The sequence below is a fragment of the Argentina anserina genome, chromosome 2 (genome assembly GCF_933775445.1).
Source record: "Argentina anserina chromosome 2, drPotAnse1.1, whole genome shotgun sequence".
In the NCBI taxonomy this organism is placed as follows: domain Eukaryota; kingdom Viridiplantae; phylum Streptophyta; class Magnoliopsida; order Rosales; family Rosaceae; genus Argentina; species Argentina anserina.
The window spans coordinates 12841786-12864613 of NC_065873.1; the positions used below are offsets into that span (position 1 = coordinate 12841786).

At 36.8% G+C, this 22828-nt stretch overlaps 1 protein-coding gene across 1 annotated transcript; it reads left to right on the top strand.

Annotated features, from left to right (window-relative positions):
* The first annotated feature begins 6248 nt into the window (after window positions 1-6248).
* LOC126784767 (protein NO VEIN) lies at window positions 6249-22000 on the top strand. The gene is made up of 13 exons (XM_050510270.1): window positions 6249-6750; window positions 7244-7581; window positions 7930-8575; window positions 9195-9299; window positions 9958-10147; window positions 11484-13249; window positions 13715-13927; window positions 14754-16991; window positions 18223-18332; window positions 19179-19581; window positions 19655-19969; window positions 20195-20452; window positions 20778-22000. Exons 1-13 carry the CDS (start codon window positions 6298-6300, stop codon window positions 21894-21896), a joined length of 8154 nt encoding a protein of 2717 aa, XP_050366227.1. The 5' UTR covers window positions 6249-6297; the 3' UTR covers window positions 21897-22000.
* The last annotated feature ends 828 nt before the right edge of the window (window positions 22001-22828 follow it).

The following is a 22828-nucleotide window of genomic DNA, read 5'->3' on the forward strand; positions in this document are numbered from 1 at the left end:
ATATTGAATTACGACATGTATACGATATAGTGGATTACATATATATTGTATAAATGGTAATAAGTACATATATATATATAGTTTGCTATATTATATACTGTTATGAATTCATTGGAATTGGTCATTTCGATGACGAGAATTAAATATCGAGCATGTGATTTTGATTTGTACAATATGATGTGAGATTATTGTACGTGATTTTAACATGGAGATTGTTAAAATGTTGATTTGTCTTCGGACTTTATTTTTGGTACAATATGATGTGAGATTATTGTACGTGATTTTAACATGGAGATTGTTAAAATGTTGATTTGTCTTCGGACTTTATTTTTGGTACAATATGATGTGAGATTATTGTACGTGATTTTAACATGGAGATTGTTAAAATGTTGATTTGTCTTCGGACTTGATTTTTGGTACAATATGATGTGAGATTGTTGTACGTGATTTTAACATTGAGATTGTTAAAATGTTGATTTGTCTTCGGACGTGATTTGGTACAATATGATGTGAGATTATTGTACGTGTTTGGCAAGTCGGAACCTAGTCTTTGGCCGGGCGAAAGTTACGATACAGTTAGAGCTCTAGTCTGTCTGCCGTAGTACTGCATGTGAGGTAACGGGTGGTTATCTGCTCATGGGTACTCAGATTGTTTTGGATGTTGGGTAGCGGGTGGCTATCCAATATCGGCGGTGTATTACGAGAGGGGTAACAGATGTGTACCAGCGTTCTTGGTACCCGTAATATAAATGCATTTGGGTAACCAGAAGGGTTACTTAATTTCTCATGAGCGTTTTATTTCATATTTCTTCGGGACGACCAGATGGGCCGTCCATTGACTCATGAGTGCATTTATATTTGTTTGATTTCTGGATTTTCGAATATATTGTTATGCGAGTTATATTTTTATTTTACTCATAAGAGCTGTAAAGGTTACCGGGTTTGTGTTTACAATCCCGGTGCACCAATTCGATGGTGTAGTGGATAACTCTGCAGGTGTGGATTAGTGGGAATTGACGTACCGCTCAGTGGACTTGAAGTTATTTATCTCCAGCTGGTGTGAGGATTTTGTGTGACTATCTTGTGAGTTTGTTGTGAGGATTACGCAATTCCATTGTTATAATATTGAATTATAATTTGGGTTGTAATAATCGGTTTGACTGAGTTGTATTTTGAACTCAGAGATGATCCGCTGTGGCATTTTAAATGATTTCGATTCGTTGAGATTGTTTGGTGTTTAACGATTTTGAAATTTTGAGTTTTTATACTCGAAATTTTGGGATCGTTACATCTTCATCAGTTAAATCTCTTTTGTTTATGCCAAATTTGTTTGTCAACAATGACTTCCCAAGATGCAATTGATCAATTATGTTTTCTGGACTAATGTTTAGGTCTAGTAACTCAGATTCACATACAAGATTAGATAGTTGCCTAAATTTCCAAGCATTGAAACTTGGTATTCAAGTCTCTAGTTCTTGTTTTGCAGGCTTCATGTAGAAATTTGGTTTAAGATGCAAATTCTTTGAGAGCTATTTGTTGCAGCTTTGGATTTTTGTGGTTCACAGTGAATATTCATCCTCATTCGATTATTGCTCAGAGCAGAAAAAAAATGAAGATTTATGTAGAAAATGGTGTTTATATGTCTGAGACATTAGAGGCTGCGATGGACGAGCTAATCGTAGCTAATAGCAGGAAATGAGAAACACAAAGTTATTTGATGTCACTGTGAGAATTTAGGGGGTGCACACCCAAAATTCGATGTTTGATATTGTTGAAGAATGTATTTCATCGAAAAAGTTTGTATCATGAATGTTTAATATTGTTGAAGATGCAAATTGATGTTACTTGATCCCTCTTCAAAAAGAAAATGTTACTTGCTACCAATAAGTAACAAAATGATTGAATGTTTACTTTGGTCATTCTTCAAACAAAAGCATAAGTCAGTTTGAGTTTACCAAACACTCTGCACAAATCTGCCACTAAAAGTCACTTGTTAAAAGTCAGTTTACCAAACTGTCAGTTACTTTACTTATCAGGAACTTATTTAAAAAAATAAACATAAGTCAGCTTTTTTATAAGTCACAGCTGCATCAAACACAGCCTATATAACTCGAGTCTTGACTCTCGACCAACCCAAATAACGTAAGCCGACATATTGCCATAGTGATGCATGCATCATTTCCATGAATGATGATGATACAAATGGTGTATATCAAATATTTGGCCAAATGGTTTAGATTCTGAACTGAGTACGTAGAAAACTAGGCTATAAGCATATATTACAAATTGAGTTAAGTGTTGACACCAAGATCTCCTTATCTCCGGTTGCCACACTCTGTTAATGCAATCAAGCCATTCCTTAATTGATTATGGCTATAACAGTGCAACTAGAGCAACCCTTGTCATTCAAAAACCTCTAGTTATACCAACTTGGTGAACATCACTGAAGGATTTGAGAGATAGAGTGAGCGAGAGAGAGAGAGAGAGAGAGAGGGAGCTTTTTTTATCTGTGGCGCGCATACAAACGATCACCATACCAAATTAACCTGCAGTCCAACTTTTTCATAACAAAACACCATTTTGCCATCACAACTTCACAAGAACCACCACATGGAGTATATGACATTTATGATAGGAACATAAAGTGTGATGATCTTAATGATTATATGCCCTATAAGCTCTTTGTTACTTCTTATTTAGTGTTTTAGTTCATTATGTTAGAATAATGTATTTAGGAAGAGCTTGATTCGAATACATGAGATTTGGTGTTGAAAATGTGCTAAGTGTTAGAACTCCTTGTTGAGATATGATTCTTTGTTCAATTAGGATTAATCATTTCATCTTTCTTCATTTCTAACTTACTTATTCTTTATAGGAAAGACCAATCCATGTTGGAGAAGGAATGATGTACTCCTAGTTGATCAAGGAGAGGAGAGATGACCTCACAGTTGATCAATGATAGAAGGGGACGGCAAGACCAAGTCCTAGATGGCTCAAGAGAAGATAACTAGAGATCATCCAACCTTTCACCATCTTCTGCTCCAAAGCTTGAAGCCTAAGACGTTCATACACTTGAAGATCTCTAGTTAACTTGTCTTAAGCCTCGAAGGATAATTCAAAGCGTAACTCTATGATTTTCTTGTTTAGATTTTGGTTTCTCTTGTTCTTGTTCTTGGATGTTTGTTGCTTAGGTTTTGTTTTAATGTTCGAATACTTCTTATGTATGATGAATAATTTTCAGAAACTTATATGATGATCTTGATTTTCTTTTTCAACGATGCATGATTATGCGGTGAGTTTATCTTGTTATAGCTTAATGATTCTCAATTCCGTGCTCAATGCTATGTGTGATTCAATGCACGAAGTTAGTTTTGCATATATAATTCGCCTAAGTGTTTGTTTAACGTGTTAAGGAGGTGACATACCTAATAGGTTGAGTAATCACTAAAGCGACAACCATATCTTATTTCTTAAGTAGGTGACATGCTTAATAGATTGATAAGTTGTAAGATTGAGAATGACTTGATAATTGTTATTTCGATGCACGAAGTAAGGAATTACATGTTCATGTTTTGGATTAGAAATGCGTGAAGTAATCTAATTTGATGTTAAGTTATAATTTGTGAATTCTCATTGACCGCGAAGGCTCGACATTGTCATGTTAAGATTAAGATTTTGATATCATGTATAGCTTTTCTTTTGGTAATTGATTTGTGTGTGTATTTGATTTATCACATATATTATTTCGTTCTTATGAAAAATGTTTCCTACCTCGAGTGAAATCTGTATGGCATCAAGATCTTCATTCTTCTTCACTACCTCTAAATAAAGTCATCAAACAATTCCATTTTGCTCAAATTCTTTGTTCTTCAACTATAAAACCACAGCAAAACACGGCTCTCATACCTAGTTTTACCAAAGTGTGTCATTATTCTTCCACAAAACAGTCGTTATCTCAATAATGACATCCCTGCCCCTCAGATACAATCTTGGTGGACTAACTCACGCTACATGTTAGGTCCTACTTGCGCTTGAATTTTCTACGGCTTATTACATCCGTTTCCATAGGACCGAGGTTCTCAGCACATGTTTTCATTAGACAACAAGTGTTTTTGACCTAGTGTGTGGCAGTTAGGGGACTTATATATTGAACATAGATTTCAACGCGATGAGTTGACCTAGTGTGTAGTCTTTCACGATGAAGTTGAGCACAACAAGATGATGATACCAATCTTAGAGAGAAGAGAGGATAAGTTTTTTTTTCAAGTTGTCAAGGTGCTTGAGAAGAGTCATGATGGGTTAAGCTGTTTATGAAGGAAGTGGAGGAGCTTCAAGACCACATTTACTTGTGTCTTGTAACTATTAATAGAGCCAGACCTATGGCGACAAAGGCCAGGGCCTCATCATGGGCCAGGCCGGGCTAAGCCCTACCCTAAAATTTATAGCTTAGGGTAGGGTCGGGCCGAGTTTTGACTAAGTCAACAAAGAACAGGGACGTGCCGGGCTATGACTCCGATTTTCAAACCCTTACCCGTCCTAAACACCCAATCCTTTAGGACTAAGAGGGCGAGTCAGCCGGCCCTCTGGAAAGGGTTAAAATAGGGCCAAAACGGGCCGAATATGGCCTTTTTTTTATTTAACAAAAAAATTTAATATGATTTTTACCTCATGATTTAGTTCATATAGGTTGAAACATGTAATACAAGACTTTTTATTTATTTATATGTTTATATTTTGTATATATATAGACATTAAATTCAACTTTATACTTTTATAAATATATGTTTAATTGGTTATATTTATATATTAACTCTCTAAATCACTTAAAATCAATTATTGTTTCTCACAACAAAAAGATATAGAATAAATAAAGCATATAAAACCAATTACAAAAGATAATAAGATGTATTGTATATAAAATATGAGAAATATATTTAAAAACTTAATTATTAAAAGGGCTGGATAAGACGAGCTTTTAGGCCGGGCCGGGTCGGATTTTTCCCTATATGGCTCAATAGGGCCGGGCTAGAGGGTAGGGCCGGGTTTCATTTGCTCGACCCTTACCCTACCCTATTCGAAAGAGGTTCGGGCCGACCTGCCCTAATGGAGAGTCGTGCTGAGCTTCAGCCCTACCAGATATGACGGGCTAGGGCCCAAGGGCTATTTGATGAGGCCCAAAGGGGATGGCCACATCTTGTATGATAAACTAGCTTTGGATACGTACATTCATAACACCCATATAAATCGTTATACAAAATAAAAATAGAAATTATTGTACATTTAGTGATTTTAATACTTGAAATGCATCCGTATAAAAAAGTAAAATGTTCATATTGTCTTCTATATATATCAAGCCAATCAAAGCCTACATGAGTGTAATTTTAAGGTATCTCAAGCCTCTTTATTTCTAGTTTCATAGACACATTTCTTTGTTAATCACATCTCTACTACTATAAAGCGAGCACCCAAAAACTTCACCAAATTGTGAACTTCCAATCATACTCCTCTATAATTTTACCTCCAAATATAGACAGATGGACGATTATGTAAAAATACAAATATTTTCACTAATGTGTTTTTTTTTTCAAAACTATCCTTCATATAAAACAAAATTGCATAAAAAAATTTTCTTTCAAGAATACACTTAAAAAAAATCTGCAAACCCGTGCAAAACACGTGCATCACACCGGTATAAGGCTAGTTACTATAAAGGCATCACCCTTTAAAAATCACCAAATTATAAACTTCCCAATTTGCCCACATATTACTTACACTCACAAACAAACTATCAAGGGTATTTCTACTACTATAAATCCAGCACCTAAAAACTTCGCAAAATTGTGAACTACCAATTTTCCCAGTTTTTAATTTTATCCTTACACATAGACAAAAAGATTATTATGTAAATTATCAATATTTTACCAATGTGTTTTACCAAAATTATCATTCATAAAAAACATAATTACATAAAAACACGTGCATCGCACGGGCACCAAGCTAGTTGATTTAGTTTGATCACAAAATGAGATGTTAAATCTTAACTGATGAGTTGATTCTCTATTTTCCATCGCGGTAACTTTCTGTTTTCTAACGAGTCCAAAATTGAAAATTCCCCAAATTTTTAATTTTAATTTTTTACAAGTTTCTGTAAATTAGGCGGGTAAAGTCCAAATAACCCTCTTAAACCCTACAGAATACAATAAAAAGGTCACTGAGTGAGAGAGGCCAAACCTAACGAAACAGAAAAACCAAGGCCACCTTATTTCGGTGTTGGCGCCAAATTACTCCGGTGCCGCCATGTACGGCCGTCCTTCTCGCTCCTCCGGCGGCGCATGGGGCCACCCACCGCCGGTCACACAGCCTCTAAATCCTAATTTCTCTCTCCAAAACCCCAACACTCCCTACATCTATCCTCTAAACCCCGCCTTCACACCGCAACACCACCAAGCTTACCTTAACTTCTCCCCCAACAACCTCACGCCGCCTCAAAACCCTAGCTTCGCTCCCCAGCAGTTCTCCCATCCACCGTTCCGGCCGCCGCGGCCTCAGAACTCGAATGAGCTGCTTGAGAAAGTCGACCGCGCCGTGGCGAAGGCTCGGTCGGAGCTTATTGCCGCCAGCGAGAGCGTCTCGGCGTGGAAGGTGTCGCAGTCGGCGCTTCTGATGCTTCAGATTGATGGCTGGGGCTCTCTGGGGTTTCAGATGCAGCAGGTGCCTTCTCTACAGCGCCTCATGTTCACTGAAGGCAAGGTAATTTGGATAATCCAATTTCGAATTCCATGTTCATTATCATTGTGTTAATCTGTTTCTGTTAATTCGGTCTGTGGTTGCAAGAATTTTTTTACTGTGGTGAAAAAAATCGTAATCGATATGCGAAGATAAGATAGAAACACTTTGATTGTAGCTAAAATCATTGTTGTGTGGAATGTACTGAAGTCATCACTTTGGTAGATACTGAAATGTGGTTTTTGTAATGTAAATACTAGTGCGAGTTTTCGACTTGAATGGGAGAGCTCAACTTTATGTGATGGGAAGCAAGTCAAGTACAGTGTTGGTTGTTTTCTGTATCCACCTATTTTTAGTTGCTTAGGGGGCCGTTGTCGTAATGGAAGCAATGTTGAGGAGGATGCTATCTCATTTCTCTGTTTACTAGGCAATCAGGAAGAATAATGTGCCTAGTTAAATTTTCTATTTCTTTATATTAAATTGTGCCTCTGATTGCTTATTTTCTATTGGGATGTAGATAAATGCATATATCCAGTGTTTTGTTGCGGTTAGAAGAATTTCTTCACTATCTGATTTGGAAGTAGCAATCTGCAAGAATGAGGGCATCGAGAAGTTTGAAGAGCTAGGATTGGGGCCTTTGGTGCAACACCCACTCGTTTTGCATTATTACTCAGTGAAGTCTGATACTGAGGCAATTTATAAGATTACTAGCGATGAGATAATATCTTTACTCTCTGACTACATGGATACCTGCAAGAATAAAGAAATAAAGATTGAAGAATTTTTAGATTTTATTGTAAAGAAGCGATCTGTTGCTAGCAAAGAAGAGCTTGGAATACGAATTCAGAGCTTCGGGTATGTCACAGTTTTTTGTTTCTACATTTGGGCAGGAAAAAAAAATTTAAAATATAAACTGGTCTGGAGATAGTGTTGCACCATATTTCTTTATAGATCCACATTAAAATATAGTAGTTAATATTTCTGTTGCAGTATAAAGGTAGTTTCCCTTACAAGCAGGAAGAAAGGGTACTAGTGTTGGTTCTCAAATAGGCAACTGTTTCAGTTATAATCAGTTTTTATTGGGCCAAGGTTACTTCACAATAAATAGTATTCAAGTAATTTAAACTGTTCTTTTCAGTACACGCACAACATATTATGCAATTTCACAATGCTGTATATTGAAGCAAATATTTTTGATCATAGGATGCATATTTCTGCTATCCGGGATGTAAAGAAAATTGAACAGTCTTTCAAGAACACATTCAAGAAGAATAACAAGCGTTACTTTTCATTGAAAAGGCAGCTAGATGAACGTTTCAGTGACATTTCTCAGCGTGTTGAATCATTTTCCTCCGTACAGAAGTTTTGTGGCAAGCATGTTAGGTTTGATTCTTTAAAAGACTCAGATGCCGACAGTAGTGGTGATGATTTATCTGAAGACGATGATGAAGTTAATGACCATTCAACAAGTAATCCTGCTAAATTATCATCAAAATCTGTTACAACCTCAGACCGAGCTGGCAGGTGTCCTTACCCTTCTGAATTAGAAGAGAAGAATCGGCTAGGATTGTACCAGAATTCACCAGCTAGCTGCTCCCAGAAGCACAGTGAGAGTAATAGGTCGTCTAAAAAGAAAAGAAACTGTGAAGATGTCAACAGTGCAATTTCAGTGCCCGCCAAATTGCGTAAGAGAGAAAAGGTAGGAAAGGATTCTCCTCGAACAGGCAATGGCCGGAAGACCAATGAGGTTAGAAATTTGGATGAAAATGATCTCTCAATCACGAATACCTGTTTGAAGACCTTCATTACAACTTGGAAGGAGGCATGTCGGGAGAGCACTGTGGCTGAGGTATGTTCATCCTGTTGTTACTTGTTAGACATGTACACCTGACCATAAGAGTGCATTTTACAGTGTTGTAAACACTTGCCAATACATTTATATCCATTAAACTATCAAACATATTTTTTGATTAACTATGGAAGAACATTTTATGCTGGAGAGCACTATATTGTTGTACTACATTCAAAGTACATCAATGTAGCACTTATTCATGGGACGTGCCATATAGATCACATGACAATGGTTGAGTACAATCAAACACATCTAACATTTTGACATACCATTACGCTATTTAGAATTTTTAATGAAATTTTGATTAATATAAAATTTGATATTGTATTTGACCATTTCTCTTAACTTTTTGAAGAAAATATTATGGTAGAAAGTTTCCTCATTCCTTGACTAGAAGTTCTGATATTTAGAGTGAAACTTAATTGCTTGTTTGTAAAAGATATATTAATGGGTTTATTGAAAGGCTACTGATAAGAGGGAAATCACAAATTCTTTTTGGGAAAAATACATACCTGTTGAAATTAGTTTACTGTTAAACTTTATGGATGTGGTTTTATTTTTATATTTGTTTCTGAAAATAAACTGGTTCTTAGAAAGTAACTTCTGTTTCTTGTAGGTACTTGATAAGTTGCTGCAGCTTAATAACACAGACGCTCAGAAGAAAAAGGAAATCAAGTCGATGTTTTCTGTGGATCCATTAATTGGATTGTTAAATGTTGCTGTAAGCCATTGTGTTCCAATATCAGATTATTGCACAAGTAAAAGATTGTTGTTTTGTGGATAGTTACTATCTTATTCTTGTTTTTTTAGAACAGTAATTTTATTCAAGAAGTTGTTGAAGTGAATAACAAAATGGCTTATGTCATGCTTGCCTGTATTTTGCTGTAGAAAATTGTAGTGATCTACATACTTTCATTAAAATACCCCTATTATTCCTTCAGGGTTACTTTCAGCTGGACCTTTGTATCAACAAGTACCTTCATGTTTCCATCTAGGCTAAATAGTTCAAAGGAAAGGAACTTTAATGAAATTGATGAAAATTTGGTGACTTTTAGCATATATCCTTGATTAGTAATAGGTTCAAATGCTTGTTTAGCTATGCGGAAAGATTTTATATAATTTGTACTGTTTCTTAGCTATATTTTGCTTATACTTTGATTCACCATTTAGTATTTTGTTACTGTATCTCAGGTAACTTACATATTCTTATTGAAAGACAACTAGGTAGTTCACTAGGTCAATGATGGTTAATGGTTGATTTGTGAAATTCGTTTGATTAACTTCTGCAATAGTTGTCCTAATACACAGGTGCAATGCTTATTTACCGTGATGAAAATATATTTGGTCACTTAGCTGAAGTTGTTACTTTCATGTTGCAGGTCTCTTCTATCAAATCCGGATTGTGGGATAGCATGTATGATACATTCCAAATTGTTGGTCAGTTAACTGACAAAGTTCCAGATAATTCTCCCGAATATGTGAACATAGATGTTGAACCAAGTATTAAAGATGAGAAACGTGCCAAGGATGCACCAGTTATTCCTGAACAGGCTGTTGAGCCCAGGCAGAGTGAGTTATACAAGAGAGATATATTTGGCTTTCTGTTTCATTTTAACCATAATTTGAATTCATCAAATATAGCAAAGTCTTGTGTAAGTAAAGTTCCTGCATTGCACAAATTAGACCAATGAAAGGCATGCATAAGATCCATTTTGGAGTACCTTATATATATATATATATATATAAACTGTTCCATGTCAAAACTTGCACTCAATGTGGAGCCTTTGTCCCTGACTTGCTACATATGCTCCCCATTTTGGAGTATGACATTCAAATCACATGATAATTCTAACAAGACGTCCAAGGTATCTTCTTGCATTAGATTTAGTTGGTGAAAATAGTGTAGTTTCTCTTAACATTAGTGTTACACAGATTCCCCCACCACAACTTCCTAAATGTTCATTTCTGATATCTGAAGAGCACATTAACCTAAATAATGCTTCTCTGAACTAAATAATGCTTCGTAAGCTTAAAATAATATCTGCTAAAGGGTGGTGCGGCATTGTCTCTGTTTCATATTTTTGTTCATCTCCTTTTTTGTTTTGATAAAATATCGTTATATTGTTTTTTCTCCTTTTGGTTTTTTTTGGTTATGCTTGGTATTATTATACTTTTTATTATATTTTCTACTGACACCCAATTAGATGGGAGTGTTGAATGTCACTGAAAGTATAACTTTGGATGGTATTTGAAATGTCAGTTGCTCTATCCCTATTTGGCATTGCTTAGTTTTTGGAAGCAAGACCCGTTGCTTGATCTAAATTATTCTCTTGTATTGCAAAACTTACCATCCTATACAATAGTTCCTGGCTTAGGATTGCCAGTATGGACAAGGAATACTATGTCTTCTATTTGAATATGCACATAGACCAGGGTTTAATCTAGAAATTTATGAATATTTGAACAGCTAATTAAGCATTTATGAATATTTGGTGTGATGATTTACTTCACGGGCGAGATCTCTGGTTCAAGTCCAGGATCAGTTTAGTGATTTGAAAAGCTGTACAATATGAACCCTATACGTAGAAATATAAATAATTGATTCTAGGTCCATTAAGGACATTATCTGTATTTTGACTATTTGCCGGAGGTAAATTTTAGCTCAAAAAATATTTTTTAGCAATACCAGTTGTGTTCCTAAGTTTATTCACTTCTGGTATAGTTCAATGGCCGAAGGCCTAAATCGGATGTAGCCATGTCCCTTACCATTTCGAATAGTTACTATGATGGGTTTTTAAAAATAGATATTCGTAACCCCTACTCTCGTATGATTGGGAACCCTTCTTATATCTGTTCTCTCAGTAGTGTCTGTGGACCTTATGCCTATTTGTAATAAATTTCACAGGTGCTTTTGTTGAGGACATAATCAAGAAAATTACTATGTATTTTGAGCTTGATCGAGGTGTACATGGCAATGGTAGATCTCTCCAGGAGAAAATATGTAACTTCTTGACAAAGCTCTGCAGATGTGAACTATGGTTGGTGGAAGAATTTTCTGTCAAGGAATTCAGATCTCTTGGTCATGGAGAATTTTTACGGTTCTTAGAAAATTATGCAGGGTTACTCCCATCAGAGCTGTGTAAGTTCCTGAATGATGATGGAATAGGGAAGTGCCCTTTGGAAGTTTGCATGCTTCAGCACCATTTGGTGATTTTACTATCTCAAGCTTTAAGTAGTTTATGGGAGGATGAAAATATCACAAAACAGGAAATTCTGTTGCTGCTTAGGAAGCAATTCCCATCAGTCAGCTTAAAAATTATTGAAAATGGTTCGGTAGAAGACTTTCTAAGCATTGTGGAGAAACATAAGAATGATGTGATTTCAAAATGTGTTCTATTCTCAATGGCATTAAATGGTACTAGCTATGGTATTGACTCATCAGTACATTATGACTACGTCCTTTTGAAAGGCATGTCAGTGAGTTATGATAGTGGCCCGAAAGCAGAAACCCATGAATCTGTTACATCAAAGGATGCAATTAAAGTCTTAGCTAGGGCACCAATGATGTCTGACTTAAACTCATGGTCACACTGGGACCTTTTATTTGCTCCTTCACTTGGTCCTCTTATACCATGGTTATTGAATGAAGTTAACACAGATGAATTGTTGTGTTTGGTGACCAAAGATGGAAAAGTTATTCGGTTAGACCAATCAGCTTCCGTAGATTCCTTTGTGGAAGCTGCCCTTCAAGGATCGTCTTTCCATACGGCACTAAACATGTTGTCACTATTTTCACTAGTTGGTGGGGAAAAACATGCCCCTGTGCCCCTTTTGAAAATCCACATACAACATGCATTTGAGGTAATTTTGAAAAATTTTGTAGATAACATGGAAGTACATCCCAATAACAGCTCTCTTAACTTTGGGAAAGCATTGTCTGGACATAAAATGATTGGTGAAGTTGCTGCTGGTCAATCATCACACAGAGACTTGCACAAGACAGATATTGGAAAACCCATTATAGCAAGATTTTTTCTTGAATGTCTTGCGTATCTACCTGCAGAATTTCGTTGTTTTGCTGCTGATGTATTGCTTTCGGGAATGCAATCTGTTGTCAAACATGCTTCTTCAGCCATATTGAGTGTGTGCAGCAAATTGGAGCAACGTATCATGCTTCATGAAGTTGGTTTGTCTCTTGGTATAGTTGAGTGGATCAATGATTACCACGCATTTCTTACCAATGATACCACTCAGTTATTCATGTCTGGGACTTCATGTTCTAATGCTTTAGGATGTGAATTGGGGTTAGGTTCAAAGCCCTTGCAAGATGTTTCAGAGAAGTTTGTCATTTCTGGAGGGAGCTTGGTTGGATCTGTTAGGGAAGGTGTGCAAGAAGTTGGATGTACTGATGTCTCTCTGAAGATTGGTGGTATAGAAATCTGCAATGACACAACTGGTAGTGGTCACACACAACATTCTGCCAAGATTAGTGAACATGAAGATGCATCCCAGGTGATCGAGTCAATCAGGAGAGATGAGTTTGGTCTTCATTCAAGCCAAACGACTTCTGAAAGTGTCATGTTGAAGAAGCATCATGCTCGCTTAGGGAGAGCTTTACATTGTCTTTCACAGGAATTGTATTCCCAGGATTCACACTTTCTTCTTGAGCTGGTAAGGCTGCTTGTTTATCTATTATTTTGGAATTTGAATTCTTTATAGTTGTTTGTGCAGTCATCTCCATTGTGAACGAAACCATAAGTTTGTTCTTTGTTTGTTTTCTGTTCTTTGTTTTATCTTAGGCTACAAATAAACTTAGCAATGTAATCCAATCTTTTCATAAACACCTGCAGTATTATCAAACCAAAATTCCTACCTAGTTTTTTCAAAAAGGGTCAACATGATGCCTAGGTTCTGGCCTACAGTTGACCTTATCGCAACAACTGATTTGCGTAACTGTACCACATCATCATCTATAGTATGTATTTATTGTTGTTTAGAGATCTTTCAATAGTCTAAATTCTAAAGTCTAGATTGTTGTCTCTACAAGATTCTGCAGGTGAAGATAAGCCTCTGACTTGTAAGCTTTGCATGCTTTATATTTGATTCCATCCATATGTATTCTTCTTTGTTGATCAGGTTCAAAATGCAGATGATAATACATATTCAACAAGTATAGAACCAACTTTAACGTTCATCCTTCAAGACTCCGGTATCATTGTTTTGAATAATGAGCAAGGCTTCTCTGCGGAGAACATTAGAGCACTTTGTGATGTTGGAAGTTCAACCAAGAAAGGATCTAATGCTGGCTATATTGGGCGGAAGGGCATCGGTTTCAAATCTGTGTTTCGGGTAGGTCACTTAAATATCTCTGATTCTCTGATGGCATATTGTAAGTCTATATAATTTTCCCATCATTTTTCCCTTCTGGGAGTAAAAGATTTATCAGTACCAAAACTTATATAGGATGGACAAGGAGATCACTGTATAATGGATAATGTATCCAAAACACAAAACTACAGTCCTAATTGGCAGAAAAGACGAAAGGAAACACTCTATCCCAGCATGCTGTTGTAGGATGTATTTCCTGTGTTTGGATCTCCACTAATACATGTTAATTTTGTGATCCCCTTCCCCTCCAAAATAATAATAATAAGAATAATTTGTGTAACGTATCCGAAACACAAAAGCACATTTTGCTTCATGGTTCAAATATGGTTTTGGTCCCGAGATAAGAAAGCTGAAGGGATACAATGGGACAGAACGTGCCATGCACAGTATTTTGTTTGCTGTCATAGTCCATCAGCTTATCTGTTTTATGTTTTATTAATTGTATTATTTTTTTCTGATAACCGGCACTATATAGTAATTGATAAAAATGTTTATGGGGAAAAGGTCATTCAGATGTCAGTGTTATGTTTCTTAATCAGATTATTTATTGGGGGAGGTATCTTTTCCTGCATGTGGTGATATTCTTGTCGTGCTTCTATCCTATTCATTGGTAGTGGTGAGAATCTAGGGTGCAGATAGAATAGGTAATACATTAATTCTAAAAACGGAGAGATATTTGCATGGAACTTTTTATATAGGTTGAGGGGATCTGTAATCTGTTGTGCCAACTAAGAGAACCAATTTCCTGTTTGGAGTACACTGTTTAATGCATATGCATTTTGTGCAGGTCACAGATGCTCCTGAGATTCATTCCAATGGATTTCATATCAAGTTTGATATAAGTCAGGGTCAAATTGGTTTTCTTTTGCCAACAGTTGTACCTCCTTGCAACATTGACATCTTAAGTAGGCTGACTTCTAGTGACTGTGATCAACCAGAGAGTAATGTCTGGAACACATGTATTGTTCTTCCTTTCCGATCGAAGTTTTCAGATGGATCTGTCATGAAAAGCATTATAAATATGTTTTCAGATCTCCATCCATCTATATTACTCTTCCTTCACCGCCTCCAGTGTATAAAGTTTAGAAACTTGCTCGATAATACACTTACAGTCATGAGAAAAGAAACTGTGGGAGATGGTATTGTAAAGGTTTCACATGGGAAAGAGAAAATGACATGGTTCCTTGTATCTCAGAAATTGCGAGCAGATTTTAGACGTAGCGATGTACAAACAACAGAAATCTCCATAGCATTTACATTAAAGGAATTGGATGATGGTGTTTATGGACCAGATCTAGGGCAACAGCCTGCTTTTGCATTTCTTCCTTTGAGAACCTATGGTCTGAAGTTTATCCTTCAGGGTGATTTTGTTCTTCCTTCGTCTAGAGAGGAAGTGGATGGAGATAGTCCCTGGAACCAGTGGCTATTGTCAGAATTTCCTGGTTTATTTGTCAACGCTGAGAGGTCTTTTTGTTCTCTTTCTTGCTTTAAAGAGAACCCCGGGAGAGGAGTGGCCTCTTATATGTCCTTTGTTCCACTTGTTGGGGAAGTGCATGGGTTTTTTGCTTCTCTTCCACGATTAATCATTTCTAAATTACGGATGTCGAATTGCTTACTCGTGGAAGGAGGAAATGATGAGTGGGTTCCTCCTTGCAAGGTCCTAAGAGGTTGGAATGAGCAGGCCCGTTTGCTTCTACCTGATAATTTACTTCGGGAGCATCTTGGCCTTGGGTTGTTGGACAAAAATATTGTTTTGCCTGATTCACTTGCAAGAGCACTTGGCATTGCAGAATATGGACCCAAAATTCTGCTTCAAGTTATGGACTCGTTATGTCGTTTGCGAAATGGCCTCTCATCAATGGGACTGGGTTGGTTGACCTCTTGGCTAAGTGAACTTTATGCAATGTCATTCAATGCTTCTTTTGATACATCATTTGACTCTGGACTTGGAATGGATTTACTAGATGAACTTCGAAAGATTCCATTCATTCCTCTTTCAGATGGTTCATATGGTGCCATAGACAAGGAACCAATATGGTTACATTTTGATGCCTCGAGCACTGGGTTTGAGGGTCAGCATGGACTTGAGTCCTTCCCTAATTTATATGCTAATCTTCGTATCGTAAGTCCTGCCTTCCTTTCTACATCAATTGTAGATATGCCATCTATGGATGTGACTACAGTTGACAAACAAATACGCATGCTTCGTAGAATTGGTGTCCAGCAGTTATCTGCACATGATATTGTCAAGGTACACATCTTGCCAGCTATCTCTGACGACAGAATTGCAGGTAGAGATAAGAATTTGATGACAGAATATCTCTGCTTTGTAATGGTCCACCTTCAGTCGACTTGCTCCGATTGTCATGGTGAAATGGAGTACATAATATCAGAATTACGAAATAAAGCCTATATCCTGACAAATCATGGCTTTCAACGACCTGCTGAGATATCCATTCATTTTAGTAAGGAATTTGGAAATCCTTTGGACATAAAAAAGTTGATAAATATGACGGATATGAAGTGGCTTGAGGTTGACACTTCCTATTTGAAGCATCCAGTAACAAAAACACTTCAATGTGGACTAACAAAGTGGAGGGAATTTTTCCAGCAAATTGGCATCATGGATTTTGTGAAAGTAGTCCCGGTTGAGAAGGGATTTGATGAAACATGTAAGGACTTGATTTCTCTTGAATCAGATGTCACAGATTGGGAGTCCCCCGAATTAGTTGAACTATTGTCCTTGTTGATCAGGAAAGGGGAGAAAGAAGGCTGTCAATATCTTCTCAAGGTGCTTGATAGTTTGTGGGATGAATGCTATCTTGAAAAAGCTGCAGGCTCCTGTGCTTCTGAAAATGTAATAGACAAGAAGCCATTTAAATCTTCATTTATTCACAGCATCTGTGATGCACAATGGGTAGTATCAACAATGGATAACGCGCTTCACTATCCTAAAGATCTTTACCACGATTGTGATGCAGTGCGCGCAGTTCTTGGTCTATCCGCCCCATTTTCTATTCCAAAGGTTGGTCTGAAGTCTTTCCACATTAACTTTCTTCCCGCTTTAGGATTGCTCAAGTTGTTTAGCTATATCTACTTCATAAAACATATTTGTTGAATTGGGACTTCATGATAATTAGCTTAAGTGAAGTTGACCTCAAGGCAGTCTCCTGTGCTGTTTTAAATCTCTAATTTTCTCTTAACAAGAGATCGAAGGTCATGTATTCCTGATTACCCCATTAAAGTTTGAATTATACCAAAATGAAATTTGAGAAAGAAAAAAAATGTGGGTAGGGGAGCTTAAGTTTGGTATATACAGTAGTTTGTAGCAGTACATGTATATTACCCTCTATTTTATTAATTTCTATATAGATATGACACATAACAATTTCTGAAATTGCACAATTTGAAAGATTGCTTGTGGGTCTCACTACGCAGTCCTAATTCAATAATATTAACCATCAAAGTTCTAGGCTTCTACTCATAGATCTCTGCAAAACATAGTTATATCGAGAATCAGGCTGCCAATTGGTTTCGTACTTTCACTGTGATAATTAACTTGACACCTAATTTTAAATTTGGCTGATGTTGGCTCATAGAGCAGGGCCTAAGCATAGTATTGGAAGGGTTTTTATCTAATGTGTGTGTCTGTGTACATGAACAAGTTTGAAGTTATGAATGCCTTAAACTTTTGATTATAAATTATGAGATGGACTGAATATAGACTTTACTTAAGGCTAATTCATTAAACTTCAGTTTGCTAGCATAAAAATGGACGTGTCTGAAACAAACGCAAGATTTCGGGTTGTAGCTTTTATTTTGTTGAACACAAATCCCGACATTTCACAGCCAAAGACCTGGGTTTGTTCCCTTTTAATACAGCCCACCCAGACTTCGTTATGACCAGGCTTTACTGTCCGGTAGTTATTTGGTTCCTTAGGTGTTCTTCTAGTGTGCACTACTTTCCTCTTTTTGTGGTAATTTATCTTCTTTAGAATAAAGCTACGGATTATTACAATCTGGGGGTGGCTGTGTCTTATAGCAAATTTTCCTTTTAATTAATTTCACCTGGTATTAGTTTTGTAATTTTATTTTTTCCAACCGTTGAAGTTGTATTTTATCTTTAGTTTTTTACTCTGGATCCTTGTTGATACTTGCTTTTGAATGCTGGTTCATTTTACTCATCACAATTTACGGTGTATGATAGTCCTTTTCAAACAATCTTTGAAGCTATACATTTCTTTCTTTTGAAACAGGTAGGAAGTGGAAAGTTTGCAAGTTCTATCGGGTTTAAGACAGTAGTTTCTGTCGACGATGGTCTAGAGGTATTGAAACTATGGAGGTGTGAGAACCCATTCAAGGCCAGGTATGCTTTCCCCTTTATCTTCATATTTATTTCTAAGTACTTTCATCAGCTTCTGTTTTTAAATTTGATATCTTATCCTTATTGGAGTTCAACAATATATATGTTGCTCAGTGAACAAAGTGTTTACAGGTGTTTAAATCCATTGCTTTTGATTTGCAAGGGATTAAACCATGATAGGGCAGCCTTTCCCCTTTTTTTTTTTAACGGTAGAAAATCTGATGAGGCCCATATGATCAGGCTATGCGCATGTTTTTTTCAATGTGGTGTGGGGTCCAAAATCCAATTCCTCTCATGCTGTACCTTGTTAATTACTAGAGTATCCTGTCTCCTAGAAGTTGTGGGGTTTGCCATGAGACCTCATTTTGAGCCGCAGTCCACAAGTTGACCGGTGTATCTCTGGTTCTGGGTATTAAAAAAAAAAAGTATTCTGAACTATTCGATCTTCAAATAAAATACTTCTAACTTTGTTTTCTTTCATATGGGTTATGTCACTCACTCATTACTCATTAGTGATGGTCGGAGTCTGGATATAATTTTTTTTAATCATTTTCTGGTTGAAACTTATGTTGTAGTTTTCGTCATTTACAGTTCTACATATAGAGATCAAGTATTATCTGTGTTGTAGTTTTTGTTTCAATGTTGTAGGCCTTTTGATATAGTTGCCATTATTTTCATCAAGCCCAATTATCACATAAAAGAAACATCAATTTTGGTGCATCTTCTGTTGTTTACATTGGCTGGTATCCTTATAATACCAAGTGAAACTCAAATCTTTGTTTGGAGTTCATGTTTTATTTGTTTTGTTTGCACGTTGGAGAATTTGACACTTAATATTCTGTCTTGCAGCACAGCGCAAATGTCAAAATTTTACACATTAATCTGGAATGAAATGGCTTCGTCAAAGCTGAGAATTGTCGAGGAGTTCCGTTCTAAACCTTCTATTTTTGTTCCGTATGCATCTAGCTCAAGACACGCGGATGTGGTGTCTGGTGCATTTTTGTCTCCTGAGGAAGTATATTGGCATGAATCCACTTCTTTTATGGACCAAATCAAGCATATACATCCTCAATGCAGCTCAACAGGACTTACTCATGGCCCCTTGATTAAGATACTCTGCAACTTTTATCCTGGCCTTCATGACTTCTTTGTCAATGTATGTGGAGTACCTGAGACCCCTCCTCTCCGTAGCTACCTTCAGATTTTGCTGCATCTATCAAAGGTTGCTCTGCCCTCGCAAGCAGCTAATGCCGTAAGTAATCAAATTTAGGAGAGTATTAAAGCTACTGTTAGTTGCAGAATAACCGATATGTTCCTTATCTCAGGTTTTCCAAGTCTTTCTAATGTGGACTGATGGGCTGAAATCAGGATTGAGCCCTGAGGATATTGTTTCCATTAGAGATTCTCTAAAGAAGATGGAATGCATGGTGCTTCCTACTGTACATGATAAGTGGGTTTCTTTACATCCATCATTTGGTCTTGTGTGCTGGTGTGATGATAAGAAATTAAGTAAGCAGTTTAAGCATTTGGATGGTCTTGATTTCTTAAACTTTGGTCAATTGACCAAGGACAATGAAGAGATTCTCTGTACGAAAATGCCAAACCTCATGCAAACTTTAGGGATTCCTGCTCTTTCGCAGGTAAGAAATGTGCTATGCCGAAGTGAGAGTTTCATGCATGTCTGTGGTGTGAGTGAATTATGAAAAATAATTTAAAAAACAGTTGAACTTTAATGAATCTCAATAATCTTTGATTTTCTATCATTGATATGACATACTGCCATTGTATAACATATGATCCTGTAATCTAGTTGAAATATCCTTCAGCACTTAAATCACCCTTTTTCTTTGTGCATGTATATGCAGGTTGTGACTCGTGAGGCAATATATTATGGTCTGCAAGACAGTAGCTATGAAGCTTCATTGGTTAACTCAGCTCTTCCATATGCACAGCGCTACTTGCATAGTTTACACCCAGATAAATATTCTCTACTCAAGCAGTCTGGATTTGATATCCTAAATTGTTTGCAAGTAATAGTTGTTGAAGAGTTGTACTATCGAAATGTCATAGAAGTTGCTGGAAGTGAATCCAAGAAGCGGGTTGCATGTACTTGTCTTCTTAAGGTATGTTCAATGTCTATTATGCACCGTCATCTGTATATATTACTGCTTTTAGTGTACGATAAATGACTGAAAGGTTTATTGAAATCAATATGTTAATACAACCTGCTGCTAGGGTGCAAGAGGTAGCACTTTATGATATCATGTCAGTTAGAAATAATGCATCAGTCGAAAATTGTTTAAAAAGAACAAGAAACGGTAAAATGATATGTATGCTCCATATGTCCAGAATCTTTCCTTTTAATCATATCTATCGAGAGTGGTTTCCAACTGAATATGGTATATATAGATTTTTCTCAATACTTTTTTTCTTTCCATTTTTATACAGGGTAGCATGTTGTATACAACTCGAGAATCAGATTCTCACACATTATTTTTGGAGCTTTCTCGTTTGTTTTTTAATGGAAATCCTGAACTGCACTTGGCAAATTTTCTTCATATCATTTCAACCATGGAAAAATCGGGTTCGAATGAGGAGCAGATAGAATTATTTATCCTCAACAGCCAAAAGGTGCCGAAGCTTCCTGATGGGGAATGTGTGTGGTCCCTTTCTTCTTTGCACTCATTGACTGAGGATGATAAATCGCTCCAGACAAGTAACACTTCAACGGAAGTAAATGAGCCAACCAGTTGGAAACCCAAAAGAAAAGCAGAAAACTGGCCTCCTGTTGATTGGAAAACTGCACCGGGGTTTGCTTATGCGCGTGCACATGGTTTTAAGACACATCCACCAGTTTTACATCCCTATGGCGCCTTAGAAAATTTGATGGATGGTGATTCTGTAGGAATTGTTGGGCAAGACAATTTGGCTTCTGTTTCTGTGGATACTAGTTGGACATTGGAAGATTATTCCGCAACTGCGTCATTAGCTTTGCCAGAGACTAATGACTTGCTAGAACATTGCAGCGAGCAGTTCAATGACACCAATTTTGCAACACACATTGAATTTGATCCCATAAATCTAGGTCTTGTTTCTGACCTTCCAGAGTTTGGCTCATCCAGTGTTAGCAAGAGAGAACAGCTTAGATATGGCACACCCAACGCCACGCAAGCAATTATGACCGGGAGACTTGGAGAGCATGTTGCTTTTAAATATTTTGTTGAGAAAGCGGGCGAGTCAGCAATTAAGTGGGTTAATGAGCACAAAGAAACAGGGCTACCGTATGACATCGTGCTGGGGGAGAAAAACAAGAAGTATATCGAAGTGAAAGCTACGAAATCTGCAAGAAAAGACTGGTTTGAAATATCAATGAAGGAGTTGCAATTTGCAATTGAGAAAGGTGAAGCTTTCAGCATAGCTCATGTCATCCTACTAGACAATAATGTTGCGAAGGTGAGAGTGTACAACAATCTGGCAAAGTTATGCCAGCTTCGCCAATTGAAGTTAGCTGTATTGATTCCTGTGCAGCAGAAGGAATTCACCATTGTGTCTCAAAGTCAAAATTGACTTGTGATAAACTGTGGTGTTTAGGTAACATGTATTAGGAGATCAACAGTAGCGGAAAATCATTTTACAGTTCATTAAATTGTAGTAGATTCCAGTTCTAAGAATTTTGCGTGTTACCTTCTGCAAGCTTTTTCTGTCTTCTCCTTTCTGAACAATAGAACTGGAACCTCAGTATAGCATGATCATGTCTAGTTCCAAGTATAGCAAGTCCTTATTACACTGAACAATAGAACTGGAACCTCAGTATCAATATAAACACATGATCACTACTATTCGTCTATTCCAGACCCAACTTCCACAACAATGCTAAGAACCAAAGACCAGAATACTGTACTAGCAAATCTTCTATGCATCTCTAAATTAATCCGAAGAGTATTTATGTCAGCTTGTCTTCTCTGTAGCTCCAAGCTCTGCCTGATCATACACATAAGTGCATATTTTCTATAAAAAAAACATGTGCCTCTTACCATGCATTAAACTGCTGAGCTTTAAACGGCTTAAGCTCATTCCTTAGTTGAGGATATAAAGCTACAGTAGAGATATTATCCTGTGACGGATAAACAGCTTGAATAGGTTCAATATTCGGCTCCTCAGGTACAACCACCATCTCATCAATCTCTGATTCTAGAGTTACTGATTTGTCATTAGTTTCAATTTCTTTACATAGTTGATGATGTACGTCCTTAAGTTTTGGAGGAGAAATTTCAGATTAATCATGTTTTACACTTTGAAGCAACTGTATAATGTTGCAGGCAATAATACATAGGTCGATTTGGTGAAAGCGAACACTCTCCAAACAACAACCTCTCTAGTCTCTACAATACTAATAGGTAAACTCAAAATGTGTAGTATAACCTAAACAAATGTAATGAGCAAAATTCCTCGATCATTAGCTAATAAGACCGACCGCGCATGATGTGGATAGAGCTGTG

Bases quoted from the DNA above. Each gene is read 5' to 3' on its own strand.
- LOC126784767 (XM_050510270.1), top strand. From the start codon at position 6,298: ATGTACGGCCGTCCTTCTCGCTCCTCCGGCGGCGCATGGGGCCACCCA. The intron at 7,582-7,929 runs GTATGTCACAGT...TTTTGATCATAG, and splicing joins ATACGAATTCAGAGCTTCGG to GATGCATATTTCTGCTATCC. The intron at 13,928-14,753 runs GTAGGTCACTTA...CATTTTGTGCAG, and splicing joins GTTTCAAATCTGTGTTTCGG to GTCACAGATGCTCCTGAGAT.